Here is a 21,215-nt window from a genome sequence, read left to right on the forward strand (position 1 = left end):
ATGTATAACTTTGATGAAAGGTTTTGATCCACTTCAAATGTTGACTACTATATATAAAGTGTTTCTTAAAGCTGCAGTCCGTAACTTTTTTGGGTTAAAAATGATCCAACATAAATGTTTGAGCAAGTACATAACCAGCCAGTGTTCAAAACTATCTGCTTGCCAGCTCGATTCAAAACGGTAAGCTTGTAATAATGTTTTTAATTCCAGTGGTACTGGTGGATTTCCGCGGGAAATTCGAGCATGTCTTTGCGTCATTACGTCATATCTGTACACATATAGAATGTCTCGGCTAGTAGGCTATATTGCGTGTGAGGATGTTGGAGGTGGAGATTTATAGCCTTTTCTCACAGCACTTGATATAATTAAACTTATCAATTTGATGGCGGATCCAGAAAGGTTCAAACGGCAATCACCTGTGACAACTGGAGATTCACCCGTTGTAAAATGCAAAAGACTTTGGACTTCTCTTTGGCTACAGAAAAAAACTGACTGCAACCGGGCCCATGCGAAAACAAGGATAAATATCGGAAAGGCTTTTGAAAGGTGGCATGAACTCTGTGTTTTGAAGCAGAGACGGCTTTTTTCCCCGTGCATCAGAATATTGAATAATGCAGTAAATATACATCTGATTACAGATATGCGTGTTTGTATTTCAAAGAGAACTAGTTCTAAGGAACATTAATTTGTTGGTATGACAATTCGATTTTAGATTGCACAGAAATGGAAACTGAACTACAGGTAGCCCTAATACACATTAAATGTAGTCACGCAATGCTGATGCTGTTAACATTAACAATTTGAGAACAAATATAATTTGCACGGTTTGACGTGATATGATTAGCGATCGTTAGATTTAATCAGACAAATTTTTTCCATTAGTTGGTCAGAACAAAAGTGGATGTTACTTACTTGTTCAATGACATTTTCCGGTGAAAATTCTTATGTTGGTCATACTTCCAAAAAGTAGAATTTGTGATTCTGAATGACAGTATCCACACCGGCGTGGCGACTGACAGCCGCACATTCTCCTCAAAACATTGGATTCATCCGCGCCGAAGCACAACCCACGTAAAGTTGATAATTCCGCTAATAACTGCAATTGCAGATTTCAAACAGAGATGGCGACAAAGAGGAAAAACTACGGACTGCAGCTTTAAGTAAAGAAAATGCCATACTTAATCAAAGAAACAGTTCTTTCTTTATTAAATAAGCAGAGACGCTCTAAACTGCTGCACACATGTATAAACTCTATATGCATGTGTTTCAATTTTGCTTAATATTTCTGTTTAATTATAACTACAATAAATATTATAAATAGTTGTTATTTTTATTGCAACAGAGTGGTGCAGGGATGACGTCAGAACCTGGAAGACTAATTCATCCCTGGTTCCCTCGAGATTTTCCTATGGGTTCTTAAAATGTTATTTTATTGTTTTATGACGATACTTCAACGTTTACTCTACAACATAAATTACACGCACTCATATCAAAAACACAAATTTTAAAGCTGTTATGTTTATTTTTTTAAATGTATGTTTCTAATAAGTAACTAGATAAGAATGTTTGGGATGTGAGTGTGTGCAGTTTACGTAGAACAAAACGTTCAAGTATCGTTTCTCATATTTTACTCATAAATTGAAAAATATAAAAACCCATAGAAAAATCTCGAGGAAACCACTGGTGATTTAGTCTTCTGGGTTTTGACGTCATCCCTGCACCATATTCAATGTGTTGTGGGAATGTTTTTTTATTTTTATTCTATTCACTTTATAGTTATTGAAAGAGGTTTTAAATTGTTTCTTGTAAAGAGTATAGTGTGAAGACCAAGATGTTCCAAGTTTTTCCTAAATCGTTTAGCCCTAAAAGGGTGGTTCACACAAAACATTCATTTTGAGCTTTTTAAAATATTTTGATGCACTCCTTAACAAAATCACAATTCTAGAATGATTAATTCTTTCCAAGCTAGCTATTTAAAAAAAATATATATATCGCAATATACTGTATATCACAGAAAACATTGGAACGTCAGTTTTTTTCTAATATTGTGCAGCCCTAGTTCCAATGAAATTTCGAAATAAAGTTAAACCAAATATATCACCATTACTGATGTACATCTTACTGACAGATGCAATTTTCTTTGATTATTTTAAAAATGGTCAATCATACAATCTCTCATGTCCTTGAGTCACTTGGATTCCTTAAATTGCTTACAGCACCTTTAAGATTCTATATACCTTTTTAAGGCCTGTTCACACAAGTGTTGATAACTTTACCTATAAAGTTTTAATGATAGTCTAATTCTATGAGAACAGGGAAATCCACACCACAGCTATAACAATAACAATAGTTGGAATCACTTTCAGAATGTTTTTTTTTTCTCTCCAGCCAATCATAATCCATCCTATTCAAAAGAGCTCTTGCATTTAAAGTGGCAGGCGACATAATTGCAGCTTGCGCTATAATAAACAGAACGTTACCGTGTGTTGATATGGACGCCAATTTAGTTATCTTTATTACGGGCCTTTTAAGCTGGTAGCAACGAAGTCACTGTGCATTAAATGTGATGCAGTGATTCATTGTTTAGAGGTTGATGCCCATCACTCTACTTGAGACTGGTCACTGGCCTCTCTTGAAATGGCTTTGTATTCTGCTCTCGGCTGCGCTGCTTCAGCTGTCAGTCAGCGGGCACAAAGCATGCTCGGAGCATCCGCATTCTGTGTGTCAGAATAACTGAGATGCTGCAGTGGCATCCAGATGTTGTTAATTAGATCTGAGAATCTCTGTTTCCTGCTGTGAGCACTGGTGCATGCCCTCTCCCTTCCTTCATGCTATTCTTAGACACTTGGGATGATAACTCCATTCTCTTTATGAGGCTGTCCTGCCCCCATGATGCTATTATTGAATACTATCCCAATGATATTTTTGTGAAGTTGATGTATGGAGGCTGTCGTTGTGTGGGGTCTGGAGTCTGTGTAAGTCAGATGCTAATGGTGCACTCCAGCAGACCCGCCTGTCTGTATTTGTAGATATATAGTCACTGTTTAAAAGAAATTGTTGAGAAAATGTGAACATAATCAAGTTGCAACAACTGTTGTAATAATTGCCTTTATTAACACTTTGTTTAACCAATTTTAAATTGTTCACTACATGTAAAATGTCTCATTCAAAAGATTCTTGTCAAGGCGATTATAGATCTATTGTTTAAAATGAATTTAAATGGTTGTTTTCTTGGAAAGTAACCTCAACCTCAAAAATTAAACTAAATTATTATGATTATTATTTTTCAACTACTTCCAAGCTCTAGGCCGTTTCACAAGTTTTAAATTTTATTTAATTATTTTTTATTATTATTCAATTATTATTCATTTTTATTAATTTAAACATTATTATTATTATTATAGAAAATTGTAATTTTCTTGTAAGACCTTGAGTTTTGAAAAAAAAAAGATGTAAATGTAACTATTGTTACTATTATTATTATCATTATTATAAATAAATAAATATTTAGCAAAATTTATATTTTGAAAAAAATAATGCTATGTAAGTTAAACTATTACTATTTTTGTCAATAATAATACAAATAATTAATTTATTTAGCTTGAGGTCATTTTACAAGAAAATGTATTATATATATATATATATATATGAAGAGTTCAGATGCAAAAGCCTCTAAGTGCCATCTGAAATTTTCTTCTAGAATAGTCATTTTTATCATGCTCGTATATTTAAGTTCAATAATTTCACTTAAATGGCAATGAAAATTACCTATTAATTGCCATTTAAGTGAAATTACTTAACTTAAATATACAAGCTTTATAAAAATGATCATTCTAGAAGAAAATTTCAGATGGCACTTAGAGGCTTTTGCATCTGAACTCTTCATATATATATATATACACTCACCTAAAGGATTATTAGGAACACCTGTTCAATTTCTCATTAATGCAATTATCTAATCAACCAATCACATGGCAGTTGCTTCAATGCATTTAGGGGTGTGGTCCTGGTCAAGACAATCTCCTGAACTCCAAACTGAATGTCAGAATGGGAAAGAAAGGTGATTTAAGCAATTTTGAGCGTGGCATGGTTGTTGGTGCCAGACGGGCCGGTCTGAGTATTTCACAATCTGCTCAGTTAATGGGATTTTCACGCACAATCATTTCTAGGGTTTACAAAGAATGGTGTGAAAAGGGAAAAACATCCAGTATGTGGCAGTCCTCTGGGCGAAAATGCCTTGTTGATGCTAGAGGTCAGAGGAGAACGGGCCGACTGATTCAAGCTGATAGAAGAGCAACTTTGACTGAACTAACCACTCGTTACAACCGAGGTATGCAGCAAAGCATTTGTGAAGCCACAACACGCACAACCTTGAGGCGGATGGGCTACAACAGCAGAAGACCCCACCGGGTACCACTCATCTCCACTACAAATAGGAAAAAGAGGCTACAATTTGCACGAGCTCACCAAAATTGGACAGTTGAAGACTGGAAAAATGTTGCCTGGTCTGATGAGTCTCGATTTCTGTTGAGACATTCAGATGGTAGAGTCAGAATTTGGCGTAAACAGAATGAGAACATGGATCCATCATGCCTTGTTACCACTGTGCAGGCTGGTGGTGGTGGTGTAATGGTGTGGGGGATGTTTTCTTGGCACACTTTAGGCCCCTTAGTGCCAATTGGGCATCTTTTAAATGCCACGGCCTACCTGAGCATTGTTTCTGACCATGTCCATCCCTTTATGACCACCATGTACCCATCCTCTGATGGCTACTTCCAGCAGGATAATGCACCATGAATCATTTCAAATTGGTTTCTTGAACATGACAATGAGTTCACTGTACTAAAATGGCCCCCACAGTCACCAGATCTCAACCCAATAGAGCATCTTTGGGATGTGGTGGAACGGAGTCGGGAGCTTCGTGCCCTGGATGTGCATCCCACAAATCTCCATCAACTGCAAGATGCTATCCTATCAATATGGGCCAACATTTCTAAAGAATGCTTTCAGCACCTTGTTGAATCAATGCCACGTAGAATTAAGGCAGTTCTGAAGGCGAAAGGTGGTCAAACACAGTATTAGTATGGTGTTCCTAATAATCCTTTAGGTGAGTGTATATATATATATATATATATATATATGGCATAAATATAAAAGGCATACTTTTTTTCTTGCATACTATATAGATTTACATTACTGCAATCTTCAAAAGAGAAGGGAAGAACATTATTTATTGATGCTGCACTGCATGCTAGGAGGTCACAAATCAGCAACATTGTTCAGTGTGAAATTGTTTATTTAAACTTGTTCTATCAGGCTAGTAGGAACTCCCTTTGGGGGAAATTTGGTCGGGTCTTTCCAATGTGCTGCAGTAAAATATCAAACATTGTCTATGTCTTTCTCTCATTCTTTGTTTCTCAGGTACCCATGTAATGGAGGGATCAGGGAGGATGCTGGTGACCGCAGTTGGAGTCAACTCACAGAGCGGCATCATATTCACTCTGCTGGGAGCCGGGGAAGGGGAGGAGGAGAAGAAAGAGAAGAAAGGTAGGTGTGAGAAGGAAGAGCATCAAACACCAACCAAAACATACATTGTAATACTCAGAGAAAAACGCTGAGGCTAGTGTAGGATGTTGTGAGAATGACTGCACACTTACACGTTGTGAGTAGCACTACCAGACAGTAGAGAATGGAGATAGAGGGGGTGGGAGATCCTTACATAAGAGAGGGATGGGTTTGATGTGAATGGAGGACCAGTGGGCTTAGAGCCTGCAGGAATATTTATGAATGGTAAGACGAGCAAGAGAGACAAGCAGAGCTCCACTGCTGCAAACTTTATGGCCCGTGCCATGGGTAATTTAACTCGCAGCCATCAGAGAGGAGACTGGAGAGAGGGGAATAGAGAAGGATTAGGAGTTATATTGGAGGAGGCTGATTAATTATTCAGAGAAAGGGAACGAAAGAGAGAAACAGAGAGAGGGAGAGAGAGCAAAGGTTGGATGTGGGTGGATGAAGGATGAAGTGGCGCCATGTTCTGTTACTGTCCCACTGAATCGCTCTACAGTAAATGTGTCATCAGCCACGGACGGACTTATAACTGCCTCACGATGACAATTGAATTGTCTTTTTTGCAAAAATTGATTTGTAATATTTGTAAATCTTTTCTGATACCCGTAATCGTAGATTAGTGTGTACTTTTATAAAAATTCACATGCCAACAGGCCTCTTTTTATTCACCATTTAAAAAATCTATGTGAATGTATAAGAGATAGTGTATATTTTAGGTGCAATAAGTGGTCAGCAATTATTTAAATTATTTATTTATTTATCATTTTTTTATCACATTTTTGCAATCTTGTGATTTTTATTACTTTAAATACAAATATTCTATGTTGTGTCTTAACTGATAGGGCATCAAAACTACATGTATAATTAAAATCAATAAAAGAAAAAAGTATTTAAATTTATAGGCTAAATCAAATTAATCACAATTAATCGCATATATAAATATTTGTGGAGAAAAGCCCACTATATATATTTGTAGTTAAAAACACCTCTTAAGACCCCTGCATTTTGTTGCTCTTGAGTCTTTGCTGATAATACACTAAATTAACTAGATTACTAATTTACAAATTTAACTAGAACATTGACAGCCCTAATAATATTTGTTATACAAGAATTAGGAAAAATCTTTTAGATGAAGCAAAATAGTCTTGCAGGAAAGTTGCACTGCAGGACAGTGATCTCAGTACTTTAAATATCATACTGTATGCAACTACATGCAACTTTTTTTCAATTTCCCCTTAATACAACATGATCATCATTGATTTCTCTTTTTTTTCTTAACTCTACCACCACCCAATCCTAAAAATTTCCCACGACCTCCCCCCTCCAAACCCGCATTATCCTTTTGTTTCACCATCCAATCAGAGGACAGTAGTAACACACTCACAACAACTATGGCCAAACCAAGCGGCATCACCAATGGTACGTAATCCACAGCCCTGTTGTTTGAGTCCAATGGAGTTACTGAACACCTTCAGCGTAGATGAAATGACTACAGTTAGCACTGTATAGAGACGGATTAGCCCAGAATTGTGGTGTGTATTCACAGGTTTAACATGTTATAGTTAAAGAGCGCAGTTCAATGTGTGTGCCGTTTGTTTGTGTGTCTGTTTTCATAGTTCTGTGCGCTCTCATTTTCCCCACTCAAGAACACTGTGTGCCCTGTCTCTCATTCTGTCTCTGTCTGTCGCTTTTTATTCCCTTGTTCCCCCTCTATCTCTCTCTCTCTATCTCTCTCTGTCTGTCTTTCTCTCTCACAGGCAAGCAGCCAGAGGCAGCTGTGGAGACCAATCAGAATAAAGGTACCACAGGGATAGTAGAATAGATGAATGAAGAGAATGAGGGGTTAATTATTTTCTTGTTGTGGAAAATTTCTGTGGACTCCTCAGCAATGCTGTTGCTGTATAAGGACAGCTACGGGAAATCTAAGCGTTAATACCATGTATGCACACAGCTACATACATAAAGAGGCAGAAACACACTCTTGTGCTCAACGGCATACATGACGACTGCTTCCTGTGCATTGTAACTGTAGTTCATTGTTTCTGGTGTCGAGGAAAAGCACCCAAACACATTTCGCCGAATAGAACTTGAAAGGGGCGATGCTTCTGTGTTCTGACTCTAACCGATGTCAGTATTTATGCTGTGCTTGTCCACATTTGTCTTGCTTTCCTTCGTTGTGTGTCCAGTGTATGTGTGTATGGCACTTTGAGCATAACTGCTGAAATATTTGATGTGTGGCATGAAGATATTCAGAGCTTTGAGTCTCGTTCATGCCGGAGGCCTCTCACGATGCCTCTGAGTTGTGACACGACAGATTTGTTGTCCATATGTAGTGACGCTAACTCATGTCCCGCCCACCAGCCAAAAAGCAGGATGGAGCCGTTGCCATGGAGATGCAGCCTCTGAAGAGTGCGGAGGGTGGAGAAGTGGAGGAGAGAGAGAAGAAAAAATCTAGCGTGCCCAAGAAGGAGAAGTCTGTACTGCAGGGCAAACTCACCAAACTGGCTGTACAGATTGGCAAAGCAGGTGCGTGGGACTTCATGTGGCCAATTACGAGGTGATATCATATGGAAAGATAAATCACCTCACTCTGACACACTCAGACGCTACTGTGCTGATCCTATTGTTTTTTATTTTCATCCTCATACAAATATATATACTCAGTGTTGGAGAATGTTACTTTTAAAACTAGTGTTACAATATTCCGTAACTTCTTAGAAAAGGTAAAATTGTGTTCTGAGAGGAACCACTCGCTAAATGTGTTACACTGTTACTTTTTACATATTCACACCATTGATTAATGGAATGGAAGTGCTGATTAATCGTGTTTCTTTGTTCCTTTTTTATGGAAAGTAATGTTACATTTTGTAACATTTTCTCAATGTTAAGAGTACTTGCTAATTACATTGTTACATTTTATGGAATGTAACACATTGTTACTTTTGTGTTACATTTTCTCACCAATAATCAGGTGAAAGTGCTGACTGATTGAATTACATTGTTACATTTCTGTGCTACATTTTCTCACTCTTAAGTGAGAGGAAGCACTCACTAATTGTGTTTCATTGTTACCTTTCATGAAATGTAACACATTGTGTTGCTTTTGTTACATTTTCTTACCATTAACTGATTGGAAGTGCTGACTAAATGCATGACAATTTTACTTTATATGTTAAGTCGGATGTTAAGTTACTTTTGTGCTACATTTTCACCCTGTAAACCGAGAGGAAGCACTCAATAATTGTTTTAGTGTTTCAGTCTTTTTATGGAATGTAAACCATTTTGCTTACCATTAATTTAGTGGAAGTGCTAACTAAATGTGTTTGTTACTTTTTATGGAAAGTAATACAATAAGTTACCTTTTGCATGTGAAAAATTGCCTTTTTAATTCTTGAAAAAAAGGTTAAAGCTTACCCCTATTTTTTTTAAGTTTAATAATAATACATTAAAAATATAAATAAGTTAATCAGATATTGTTGTGATGTAACTTTGATAATAAAAAAATACTTTTTTGGTATTTACGGTCAATAGATTGATTGCGTAACACATGTTACCCCATCACTGAAGTCATTCTGAAAGCTGCAATCATACATAATATTAATAGAAAATAGTATCCTGAGGATAATTTAGTTGTTGTTTTTTGTAGGTCTTGTGATGTCGGCCATTACAGTTATCATCCTGGTGCTGTACTTTGTGATCGAGACGTTTGTGGTGGAGGGGCGTCCCTGGATGCCAGAGTGCACGCCCATCTACGTGCAGTATTTTGTCAAATTCTTTATCATTGGTGTGACTGTGCTGGTGGTAGCTGTGCCTGAGGGTCTTCCCCTTGCTGTAACCATCTCCCTGGCCTATTCAGTTAAGGTGAGAGAGACCAGGTGCACAGTGCGTGTGTGTATTCAGCAAATCAAATGTATTGTAGAGCTAACATAGCTTATTACATAAGCAAATTTGAACAAAACAAACACATTTTTTTCTTTTTCTTTTTGTTTTGGTTTATGTAATATTTTAAGCATGTATTGCTTTTGTCAACACAGTTTTTTTTTCTCATCATCCAAATCTTCTACTGTTGTTAATTCAGAAAATGATGAAGGACAATAACCTAGTACGTCACTTGGATGCCTGTGAGACAATGGGCAATGCCACTGCCATCTGCTCCGACAAGACCGGCACCCTCACCACCAACCGCATGACTGTAGTGCAGGCCTATCTAAATGACCAGCACTACCGGGAGATCCCGGACCCCAGCCAGATCAACCCCAACACCCTAGAAACGCTTGTCAATGCCATATCAATCAATTGCGCCTATACCTCCAAGATCCTGGTGAGAGATTGGATATTGTGAAAATCCTGCTGAAAAAAACTGTTAATTTTAGCTGGTTCAGCCTGGTCGATATTTTAAAAAAATAATAATAATTGTGAAGTTTATGGTAAAAAAAAAAAAAAAACAACGCCAGCTGTGTTTGCCAGAATCTTACCTTAAATTCATCACAAGTAGCTTTTCCATAAACTGAAGTAAACACTAATATTTAATATATATACTAATATTCTCAAATGTAGAATTCTATCATTGTAACACACGATACTGAAATAATACAATAAACAACATAAAATATAACACTAAACCTAAATGTATCTAACTGATAACAAAAACTAACAAGAAACATAACTGACTAAACAAAATACAATCAAATGCAAAGTCTCGTGCTGGGAATTCTGGGAATATCAGTTTATGGTTTTTCACTGTAAATTATAAAATGACTGTTAATTTTTACTTCCAACGTCTGTACATTTAAGTATTTTACTGTAAATTATTTAAAATGTCTGGTTGGATATATTAGAGTTTTTCACCATACAGTATATAGTAAGCTAACTTGGCATTAATCAATTAACACGTTTTTACCGTAGCATTTTTACAGTTATTTTATTGTTAAGATTAAAAACATTTTTTACAGTACAGGCTGGGAAACCAGCCTGCTAGCTTAGGCTGGTGTAAGATGTGTTTTTTTCAGCCGGTAAGCACCATTACACTATAAAAAATTCACAGTCGCACTCGGTTGCCAAATATAAATAGAAACATTTCTAGTTCAACTTTTTTCATTTTGTCTTATCTGTGTCCCTTGCTTCATTTCAATTCTCTTTCAGCCTCCGGATGTGGAAGGGGGTCTGCCCAAGCAGGTTGGTAATAAGACAGAGTGTGGTTTGCTGGGCTTCCTGCTGGACTTGAAGAGAGACTACGTCCCTGTGAGAGAGCAGATCCCAGAGGAGAAGATCTACAAAGTCTACACTTTCAACTCTGTACGCAAGTCAATGAGCACGGTGGTGCAGATGCCGGATGGAAACTTCCGGCTCTACAGCAAAGGAGCCTCTGAGATCCTTCTGAAAAAGTGAGTAAAGCACGACAAGATCTAGGAAATGTACTTCTTTTGTTGGTTGTCATTGTAGACCTCTTTTGACCTCCCTGCTTTCTCTTCTACCTCAGGTGTTCCTCCATACTTGGTTCCAACGGTGAAGCACGAAACTTCAAGCCACGGGACCGAGATGAGATGGTGAAGAAAGTGATCGAGCCCATGGCATGTGAAGGCCTGCGAACCATCTGCATCGGTTATCGTGATCTTCCCTGTGACCCCGAGCCTGACTGGGAAAATGAAGCTGAAATTGTCACCGAGCTGAGCTGCATCGCTGTCGTCGGGATTGAGGATCCCGTTCGACCTGAGGTATGTAGAGAGAACATGTATTCTGTATCATCGAAGTGCGTTTTCTATTTTCGAGCCTTTTTTCCGCTCCTCCCACAGGTCCCTGATGCCATTCTGAAGTGTCAGAGGGCAGGCATCACTGTGCGCATGGTCACCGGCGACAACATCAACACAGCACGAGCCATTGCTGCCAAGTGTGGCATCATTCAGCCTGGGGATGACTTTCTGTGCTTGGACGGGAAAGAGTTCAACCGAAGAATCAGGAATGAGAAAGGAGAGGTTTGTGGAAATTGAATCTTGGACATCTCAGCACAAAACCAATATAGACTAAACTGAATCATGGATGTCCATGCTTTGTGTACGTGCGTGTGTGTGTGTGTGTGTTTGTGTTATAGATTGAGCAGGAGAGGATTGATAAGATCTGGCCCAAGCTCAGAGTCCTGGCGCGTTCCTCCCCCACAGACAAACACACTCTTGTAAAAGGTGAGACACTCTTTCCATCTACTCATCATACCCAGACTCACTTGAATCTTAAAGTATGGGACTTATATAGTGTCCAAAATTGCTAAACAAATATTATATTATAATATTTATACTTATATTTTTTTATTCAGTTTATTCAGAAAGTTCAAAAGAGTTTCTTTATAGTGATTAGAAAGTTACTAGAACTGTAATATTGTGTTACTCATTTGTTCCTGTGTAGTTATTCATTAATTATGGAACAGTATTCTAAAGTGTTACAGAAATCTTTTTTTAGTGTCTTTACTGTGTCATATTTGATCAATCAAATGCATTCTTGCTGAATAAAAATAATAATTTCTTAAAAAATTAATAAATAATCACTAACCCCAAAACTTTTGATCAGTAGTGTAAATTCAGTCAAGTGTGTCCAAACTGTTACTGGTGCTTTTGCTTTAGTGTTTTTACAATGTATGCAAATTTAGTAGGCTGCACGTACAGTCATACAATTAAAATGTATCAGACGGATGAATTAATGTTCTGTGGTGACAGCAGTTGTATTCAGTGATTGGTCAAGGTTGTGTGCTTGCTTGTAATTGTTTGTTGGGTGATGATGCCATTGTGTAGGCATCATTGACAGCACTGTGTTGGAGCAGAGACAGGTGGTGGCCGTAACTGGTGATGGGACCAATGACGGACCGGCTCTCAAGAAGGCAGATGTGGGCTTTGCGATGGTAAGCACATCTGATGAACACCTCCCTCTAATCTATTCATGTATTCATCCTCCCATCCAAGAGGTTGTTAAGAGATGAGTAATGATGAGAGATGAATATTGATTTATTAGAAGCTCCACTTATATCATGTTCATCCAACAAGGCTGTATGATAACATAGGAAGATTTCTAGTGAATAAAAACTAAGATGCATTAAATTGCATAAAATTAGATGCATGCATTCCCTAAATCTCTTTCTCTTTGTCTTTCTTGCTGTCTCTAGGGTATAGCAGGTACCGATGTAGCTAAAGAAGCCTCTGACATCATCCTGACCGATGATAACTTCTCCAGCATTGTGAAAGCTGTCATGTGGGGGAGAAATGTGTATGACAGCATCTCCAAGTTCCTGCAGTTTCAGCTTACTGTCAATGTAGTGGCCGTCATCGTAGCTTTCACTGGGGCCTGCATTACACAGGTAACACACGTACACCACTGTTATTTTAGGATTATTAATATGCAAATATAGTATTGTGCATTTTTCAAATTACCTTTTAATATTTAGTATTTCAACTTCAACTTTTATATTTTAATTTTATATTTTTTATTTACATTTTTAAGTTTTATGTCATATTTATAGTTTAAATACTGTGACCTGTCTCTGAGTATAATGACTCAAAGCAGAACAAATGTAGGGCGTGATTTTGCCCATTGTTGGATTGTTATGGTTTGCTATTTGTCGATCTCATGTGAGTGACAGGTTGTCCTGCCCTTGCGCCAGTAAACACATCAACAGAGAAGAGAAGAAATGCCACTGCAAGAGGGAGGGGGGAGTTGTTTTGATTAAAGATTACAAGGGGAAAAAATGAAAGTACAGGGAAAGTACTGCAATATTCCATTAAAAAAAAATTCAATGTTGGTTTAAAACAAATGATAAGGCAGGGCAAGGGCAGTTCCCTCACTTTAAACATTGCGTGCCCCCCCTAAATCTACTCCTTGGATCAGTGTCATTTGTCTTAGCCCATAGAGTTGCAGTAAATGTGAAAGATCGCTGATAGCTCTGTGTCATGCAGGTTAGGGGAACTGACTGCATTGCACCTCTCAAGCTCATAGCTAAAGAAAGCTGCAGTTAAATCAGACACTGAGCCCCCTGCTGGAGGCTGGTGTTACTGCATACTCTTCACTGGTAAAAAGAGTAGTTCAGTACCTTCATCTGTAATCTGTGTTTGTGTGTAGGACTCCCCACTAAAAGCTGTACAAATGTTGTGGGTCAATCTGATCATGGACACATTTGCCTCTTTGGCTCTTGCCACTGAGCCGCCCACTGAAGCCCTGCTGCTTAGGAAACCTTACGGCCGCAACAACCCTCTCATCTCGCTCACAATGATGAAGAACATCCTGGGTCATGGAGTCTATCAGCTCGTCATCATCTTCACCCTGCTGTTTGTCGGTAGGACAAAGAGTTTAAGGATCAATATGTGTTGTTTTGCATTATTTATATATTAATTTAGGAAAAAACTTTACTGATTTAGCAGAAACTTAACATTTAGCAGATGCATTTGTTAAAGAAAAAATACAAATGAGAGCAATAAAAGCATAAATGAGTGATCTAAAGGGGGAAACAATGAGTGCATACTGAGTGCACCTTTTTTAAGAACTGTTTAATACAAATGCTTTCATCTCTTTTATCCTAAGGAGAGAAAATCTTCAACATCGACTGCGGCCGTAATGCACCCTTACACTCCCCTCCATCTGAACACTACACCATCATCTTCAATACATTTGTCCTGATGCAGCTCTTCAACGAGATCAACGCTCGCAAGATTCACGGCGAAAGGAACGTGTTCGACGGCATCTTCGGGAACCCTATCTTCTGCAGCATTGTTCTGGGAACATTTGGAGTGCAGGTCAGAGCTACTGTAGTTCATGTTGTGCTCCATGAGCAGGCCCTCCAGATTTCTGCAGAATCTGAACGCCGTCATTAACAAAGTTTGGAATATCTCTCACCCCTGTGTGTTAGTTTATTAAATACACTGCATTTTTGTATTGTTTGCCCTTAAAAAACATTTAAATGAATTTATTTGAAGATATTAAGACTACTTTTCAGAGAATACATCTTGAATTAATTTATTAAAGTACCCCATTATGTTTTTTTGGGATATTACCTTTCATGTAGTGTGTATTATAGCGGTTTGCGAATGTAAAAGGTCCCCAAAGTTTCACAGATCAAAGTGAATGGATGAATGGAGTTATAATCAGTAATCAATGTATGCTTTGACCAGCCCTCAGACATTGTAGTTGTAGCTGAGGCCTGGAAGAGTTTGCTTCATGTTATCGACATTTCGAGAAGACGATGGTTTCTGCTCTGCGAAAGCAAATCCACTTTGCATGCACTATCAGTACTCTGGTACTCAGTACTCAGTAAATTTTGATTAATTTGATAATGCTTGCAGCTACGAATAAACCAGAACATTTTAAACCAGAAAAGCCGAATCCCGCCCCACAGCTGATTCTTTCATATATTAAATACTGTAAATACTAAACCCAAACCCTCACCTTAACCTTAGCATAGTGTTGGTAGCACAACCTTAAAGATAGTATTGCTGTTTGTCACGATCAGATCTGAACTGAATTTGTGAAGTCTGAACTTTTTTTGAAATTTAGTTTACCTATGAAATCGGCTGTGGGGCGAAGTTTGCTCTTAATTTGTTTGGAAACTCTTAAATCCATTTAACAGATATTCCCCCCAAAAGAAATTGCATCTGGGACTCCATGAGGTTGAATGAAAGGTAACACGAGCAGGTGACTGATGCAACACTGTGCTGAGTGTTGATGGTGTTTGCTTGTTTGCTGTTGATCTGTGTGCAGATTGTGATTGTGCAGTTTGGGGGCAAGCCCTTCAGTTGTGCCCCTCTCAATATGGAGCAATGGCTGTGGTGCCTCTTCGTGGGAGTTGGAGAGCTGCTGTGGGGTCAGGTAGGAGAGTAAGAGTCAAAGAACGAATAAGGAGAGCGACTATCAAACATTGTCTGACTGAAGGTGTAGAATATTTCATCAAGTTTAAGATCTTCAAAATTCTCACAGATATGACATTTTATTCCCCAAAAGAACCTGATTAATCGGCTGATATTTGACTATTTTAAGATTATTGCATCAGCTGATAACTGTGCCATATTGCCTGATAAACCCAAGTGGTAATCCTGCCTTGTCACATATGAACAGGTATTCATTTTTATACATGAAATATATCTTTAACTGTACTTCAAATCTTTCCCTGCCAGCGTTTTTTATTTTATTTTTATTTGACAGCCAGCACCAGCAGAATATTTGAGGGGACAGCCATTTTTAGTGGTGTCTGAAACCATTGTGGACGTTATTGAGTGCACTTATTCAATCCCACATTGCACTGCAATGACGAATGTACAACCGATGTACGCTCAACGACTGTCCGAATTCGCTCACTACTTTTCATCCACTCCTTCAAGTGTTAGTGTACTAATGTAGGTAATAGTGAATGAGGGTTTAGGGGGCGATTTCAGATTCAGCCATTGACTATGTACGCTTCCAGTGGACTACACAAAAATTCACATTCTCAGAATTAGGAACATATTTTCTTTAAGTAAATAAGTAAATCTATGTGGAAAAAATTATATTTAATAGGCTACTCAATGAAAAGAGTAAACCATTACAAGCCAAGTATACTTAGAACACTTAATTATTCTTTTAAGTATTTAGATCAAAAGATTGAGTACAAGTATAGGCTAAATATACTTAGACTTTCTGTCAGTATATGTCAAGTATTCTTAAATGTAATTTTAAGGATATTTATAAGACGTACATAATAAGTAGATTGAAAGTATACTTTCTTATTTTTTGTTTATAAGAACTATACTAATAGCACACTTTTTTTGTAAGGGACAGCACATTGCCAAAAATATGTGGATACCCACTCAACACTCACATGTGCCATATGCATTTAATTTCAAACCAAGAAACATTAATTTGGAGTTAGTACTCCTTTTATTGCTATAACAGCTTCTATACTTCAGGGAAGGCTTGTTTTCTACTAGATGTTGGAATATAGCTGTGTGAATTTGCTCCCATTAAGACACAAGAGCATCATTGAGGTCAGGCACTGATGTTGGGTAATGAGGTCTGGCTCATCCCAAATTCATCCCACGGGTGTTCAGTTGGGTTCAAGTTCTTCCACACCAGACTCAATACAGCATTTTATTGGTGGACGTGCTATTTGGTTGTATGTATGCAAACCGTTAAAGCGATTTTTAATAAAATGGTACTCAGAAAATATCCCTATTACCTGACAGATATTATGTGAAAACAGACTCTTTAACTACTCAAAACCAAGTTTTTTAAAAGTACTTTCTGCTTGTCAATCATTTTGCATATTCGCAGGGCAGTCCATATATGGGCAGCAGGAAGCTTAGAGCTTGGTAGATGAAGTGGATCATGCAACTTAATAGTTCAACAAAAAAAAGTCATCATTTACTCAAGTCGTTCCAAACTTGTATGAATTTCTTTCTTCTGCTGAACACAAAAGAATATATTTTGAAGAATATGTGTAACAAAACAGTTGATGGGCCCCATTGACCTCCATAGTATGTAGAAAAAAATACTATGGAAATCAATGGGGCTCATACTGACATTCTTCAAAATATCTTTTGTGTTCGGAAGAAGAAAGAAATGTATATAGGTTTAGATCAACTTGAGGGTGAGTAAAAATATTTAGATATTGTCTAAATAAATGTAAAATGAAACAAAAATCAGTTGTTTTAAATACTAAAAGTGAATTTATCAAAAAATTACATTATTATAATTGTACTGGATGAAATTTGGAAAAGGAGCACTCACAGTTACAGTAAATGTCCAATATACGACCATTCAAAAAATTGGGGTCAGAAAGATTTTTTTTTTCTCCTGCTCAACAAGGCTGCACTTGTTTGATCAAAAATACAGCAAAAACAGTAACATTGTGAATTATTATTACAATTTAAAATAGTTTTCTATTTTAATAGCCATTTTCTTTGTTAATACGTTTTAAAATGTAATTTATTCCAGTGATCAATATATGCTTTTGAGAATCTCAGCTTTATCTTTGTAGGGCGGGGCTTTGGAATGAGGGGGCGTGGCTAATTCAGTGGCTAAATCTGACCGAAGTTCCAGAATGGCAGCACTTTTAATTAGAAGGGATGTCTACGTATTTTTATCTACTGTATATCGACCAATGGCCACAGTCATATCGGTCATTCCACTCCTCTTAAACTAATTCTCCTCTTCATCTCAGGTGATCGCCACAGTGCCCACTAGTCACCTGAAGTGTCTGAAGGAGGCGGGCCAGGGGCGGGGGACAGACGATATGACTGAGGACGAGCTGGCCGAGGACGAGGAGGAGATCGACCATGCTGAGAGAGAGCTACGCAGGGGGCAGATCCTCTGGTTTAGAGGCCTTAACCGTATCCAGACTCAGGTGCTGTGCATGAGACCCCTTACCTCTGATCAGCCAATCGCTGTGGTAGAGCTAGTTAGAGCACTAGTCACATAAGATCATTTCCACAGACAGTAGAACTAGTCTCTTCAAAGAATGCTCTTTTGCTTTTCCTTTGGTTTTGTCCTCTTCTCCCTCTAGACCCTCTCTGAGTCACCAACATTAGCTCATCCTTGCCTTTTCCTTTTCCCTTTCCTCCTCTCCTTCGCTACTCTATCTCTGTCTCTGCTGCCCACTTTTGGGACCCTCTCTAAATGAGTATAGATTTCCCCTAACAAGAATCTATAACATTCCCCCCTCCCGTGCTCAGAGCTCTGTTTTGTCACTCTATTATGTAACTTGAGTCCTTTAAAGTCCTAATTTATTGCTTAGTAACTCATTTGCCTCAGAGTCACAGCATAGAATCAGTCGCATCCTGGCGCGCTGCATGGGACTTGAGAATGTTGCTTTATAGATTTGATGAGGATCTGAACAATGTTTGACTGTAGGGATGCGCCGATTTTAAAGATCTGGCCAATGCGATAAGCTGATAACTGCTGTTATGTTGTGGTTGATATTAAAGTTCTATACTTTTTTTGTCTAAGTAAATTTAAATTCGTTTAAATTCTAAAAGTGAATTTAGACACCACAACATTATAATGTAAAGTATGAAATTTGGGGTTCAAAAGTTTAGACTCAGTACGTTTTTTAAAGCTCTCTTATGCTCAGCACACTGTAAAAAAAAATTGCTGCAATTAGTTATAACAGATTAAATTTTTTTTGATAAATATCCAACTTAACTTAGTTTTAAGTCAAGCACGAACACATACTTTTTAAAGCTGAAACAAGACATTATTTCTTCTAATTTTGAATTTTAAGTTGTGATAAATAATCACAGCAATCAAATTTTTTACAGTGCACGGTTGCATTTATTTGATAAAAAAACAACAGTAATATTGTCAGATATTTTTACTATTTAAAATAACTTTTCTAGTTTAATATAGTAAGTAAAGGCAAAGCTGAATTGTCAGCCTATTTGATGCTCAAGAAACATTTCATATTATTATCAATATTATTATACAGTTTTTGTGGGAACCGTCATACATTTTTCTCAGGATTCTTTGATGAATCAGTTTAAAAGAACAGCATTTATTTGAAATACAAATCTTTTGTTACATTATAAATGTCTGAACTGTCACTTTTGATCAATTGAATGCGTCCTCGCTGAATAAAAGTAATTTATTCTTGCTGAATTTGAGACTTCCGCATCAAGGCTTGTATTATTATAATAAATGTGTCCACCTTAGTTGCAATAATTTGGAGACTTTGGTGAGAAGAGTAGATTAGAATTATTAGAATTAGACTTATTGTTACTTGAACTTGGTCATGTGTCTAGTATATTTGTGCATATTGCCTTTTATATTTTGCTCATTTCAAAGGCTCTGCTGAAAATCTGTTATCTATAATTAACCAAATGTTTATTATACTCTCTTGTTTCTCTGTCCATTCCTTTTCACTATCTCTTTCTCTACAATTCACGGAACCTCAGCTCACAGGGTTATTGTTGGTGTTGTTGTTTTTTTCTAATTACTGAAGTAGTTTGATTTGAGGCCAATGCTGAATGAATTTCCTTGAGTGGAACTGTACTAATGCTAGTCGTAGTTCTCAGTCCGGACTCTATACATGACTTTTGTTGAAGGATCTATTGTGGTGGACTTTCTTTGCCATTTTTTTTCCTGAGCAGAACTACGCTAGTAGGCACATAAATGACAATGAAGTTTATCTGATGTATAGAGTAAGTGGGCCGTGATGCCCGTTGTTTTATGGCGCTGCAACTTCAGAAAGAGATTTAATGCTCTCAAAGCACATGCACATGCTAGCACTTATATGCTCAGTCCAATCTAGCACTCACTCTTTTTGGCCATGTTCTTGCTAATATTTACCATCAGTGAGCTGACTTGATGGGATGGTAGTGCATTATAAAGATATTTCTTTAAAATTTGGAGTGCCCGGTATAGATTGCTGAAGTGCTTGTAAAGCTTCTTACAAGGTTTCCATCGATTCCCTCACTGCTGGACACTGAGTAGGCAAAACACGACACACATTATAGTGGCTGGCCTCATATCATCAGTCAGCCTAATCTAATCACGGCTTTCATCCAGCATGGCTCCACTGAGAAGAGCACCTCCATTTCTCAGTGTTGTGTTTTTGACACAGGGTATTTGCAGATTAATTATCAATGAGGTCTTACGCAAGATGATTGCAAATTCTTACGGCATTTCCCATTTTGGTTTGGCCTGGTTCAACTCGCATGTAAAATTGATTCAGTGAGTTTTAGAAAAGTGAAACATTTCAGGTGGTGTCTGGTGTGGTTGCAGAGATATCCATTTGTTGTAAGCTTTTATTGCAAAATGATATTTTGAGAACTTATCTTGTGTCTATTTGAGCACTTAAAGGAGCCATTTAGAAACAAAACAATACCGCAATGACATCCGTTCTCAATATTTGTGGGGGGGAAAAGGGTAACATAATCCTAAAAATTAACTGACAAATTAAGTGTGTGTGTTTCTTTAGAGTGAACGTTTGCAAAACAATTTACTTATTCTTGAGTGAAGGTCATATTAAAGATTTATTTTATTTTATGGGAAATTATTGAATCGTGTGAAAGACGTCTTAATGTGACAGTTCTTGGTGGTCAGCGAAAAGATGTTTTAGTGGCAGAGCAAGTTACTACATTTTGATGAAAGATCATAAAGACTTGTAATATATGCATAATCTTAATAAGACCAAGACTGTGTTCTAAGAAATTAATTTGGGTCAATTTTGATTCCATCTTGATCCTGGTTGCAGGTCTTAAAAGGGATAGTTCACCCAAAAATGAAACCTTTTACTCATCATTTACTCATCCTCATGTTGTTCCATGTGTGACTTTCTTTCTTCTGTAGAACACAAATAGAGACATTTTGAAGAATAGTTATGTTAGTTCATAGTGACCACATCTTTGCAGCTTAAAAAAAGGACAAAAACACCATAAAAGCAGCATAACAGTGGTCCATACAACTCAATTCAGAGTAGCCATTCAACAGCTTTGTGTGAGGAACAAAAAATTGTGTTCCATAGCAAAAAAAAAATAACCTCATATGGGTTTGAATGACACCTGGGGAAGTAAATAATGACAGAATTTTCATTTTTGGGTGAACTATCCCTTAATGTTAAAAGATGTACCCCTTAGTACACAATGCCAACTTAGCTTTCTAACTCCTACCGGTTGTATAATCACAAGCATATTTTCTTCTCGCTCTGC

At 37.4% G+C, this 21,215-nt stretch overlaps 1 protein-coding gene across 7 annotated transcripts in view; it reads left to right on the top strand.

Moving 5' to 3' along the window:
• The window catches only part of atp2b3b (ATPase plasma membrane Ca2+ transporting 3b), a 59,530-nt gene that overhangs the window by 25,374 nt on the left and 12,941 nt on the right, over positions 1-21,215 (top strand). For 3 of the 7 annotated variants that reach the window (XM_084428076.1, XM_084428070.1, XM_084428073.1), the window contains exons 6-21: positions 5,422-5,547; positions 6,931-6,987; positions 7,326-7,367; positions 7,930-8,094; positions 9,215-9,429; positions 9,647-9,889; positions 10,711-10,952; positions 11,048-11,282; positions 11,361-11,540; positions 11,657-11,744; positions 12,348-12,454; positions 12,716-12,907; positions 13,666-13,879; positions 14,125-14,336; positions 15,298-15,405; positions 17,732-17,914. In XM_084428076.1, coding sequence (XP_084284202.1) covers positions 5,422-5,547; positions 6,931-6,987; positions 7,326-7,367; positions 7,930-8,094; positions 9,215-9,429; positions 9,647-9,889; positions 10,711-10,952; positions 11,048-11,282; positions 11,361-11,540; positions 11,657-11,744; positions 12,348-12,454; positions 12,716-12,907; positions 13,666-13,879; positions 14,125-14,336; positions 15,298-15,405; positions 17,732-17,914 — 2,609 coding nt within the window. The remainder of the gene's footprint in view (positions 1-5,421; positions 5,548-6,930; positions 6,988-7,325; positions 7,368-7,929; positions 8,095-9,214; positions 9,430-9,646; positions 9,890-10,710; positions 10,953-11,047; positions 11,283-11,360; positions 11,541-11,656; positions 11,745-12,347; positions 12,455-12,715; positions 12,908-13,665; positions 13,880-14,124; positions 14,337-15,297; positions 15,406-17,731; positions 17,915-21,215) is intronic. The other 4 variants (XM_084428071.1, XM_084428074.1, XM_084428072.1 and 1 more) reach the window with 2 other exon arrangements.

This window comes from Rutilus rutilus (assembly GCF_951802725.1).
Source record: "Rutilus rutilus genome assembly, chromosome: 13".
Lineage (NCBI taxonomy): Eukaryota > Metazoa > Chordata > Actinopteri > Cypriniformes > Leuciscidae > Rutilus > Rutilus rutilus.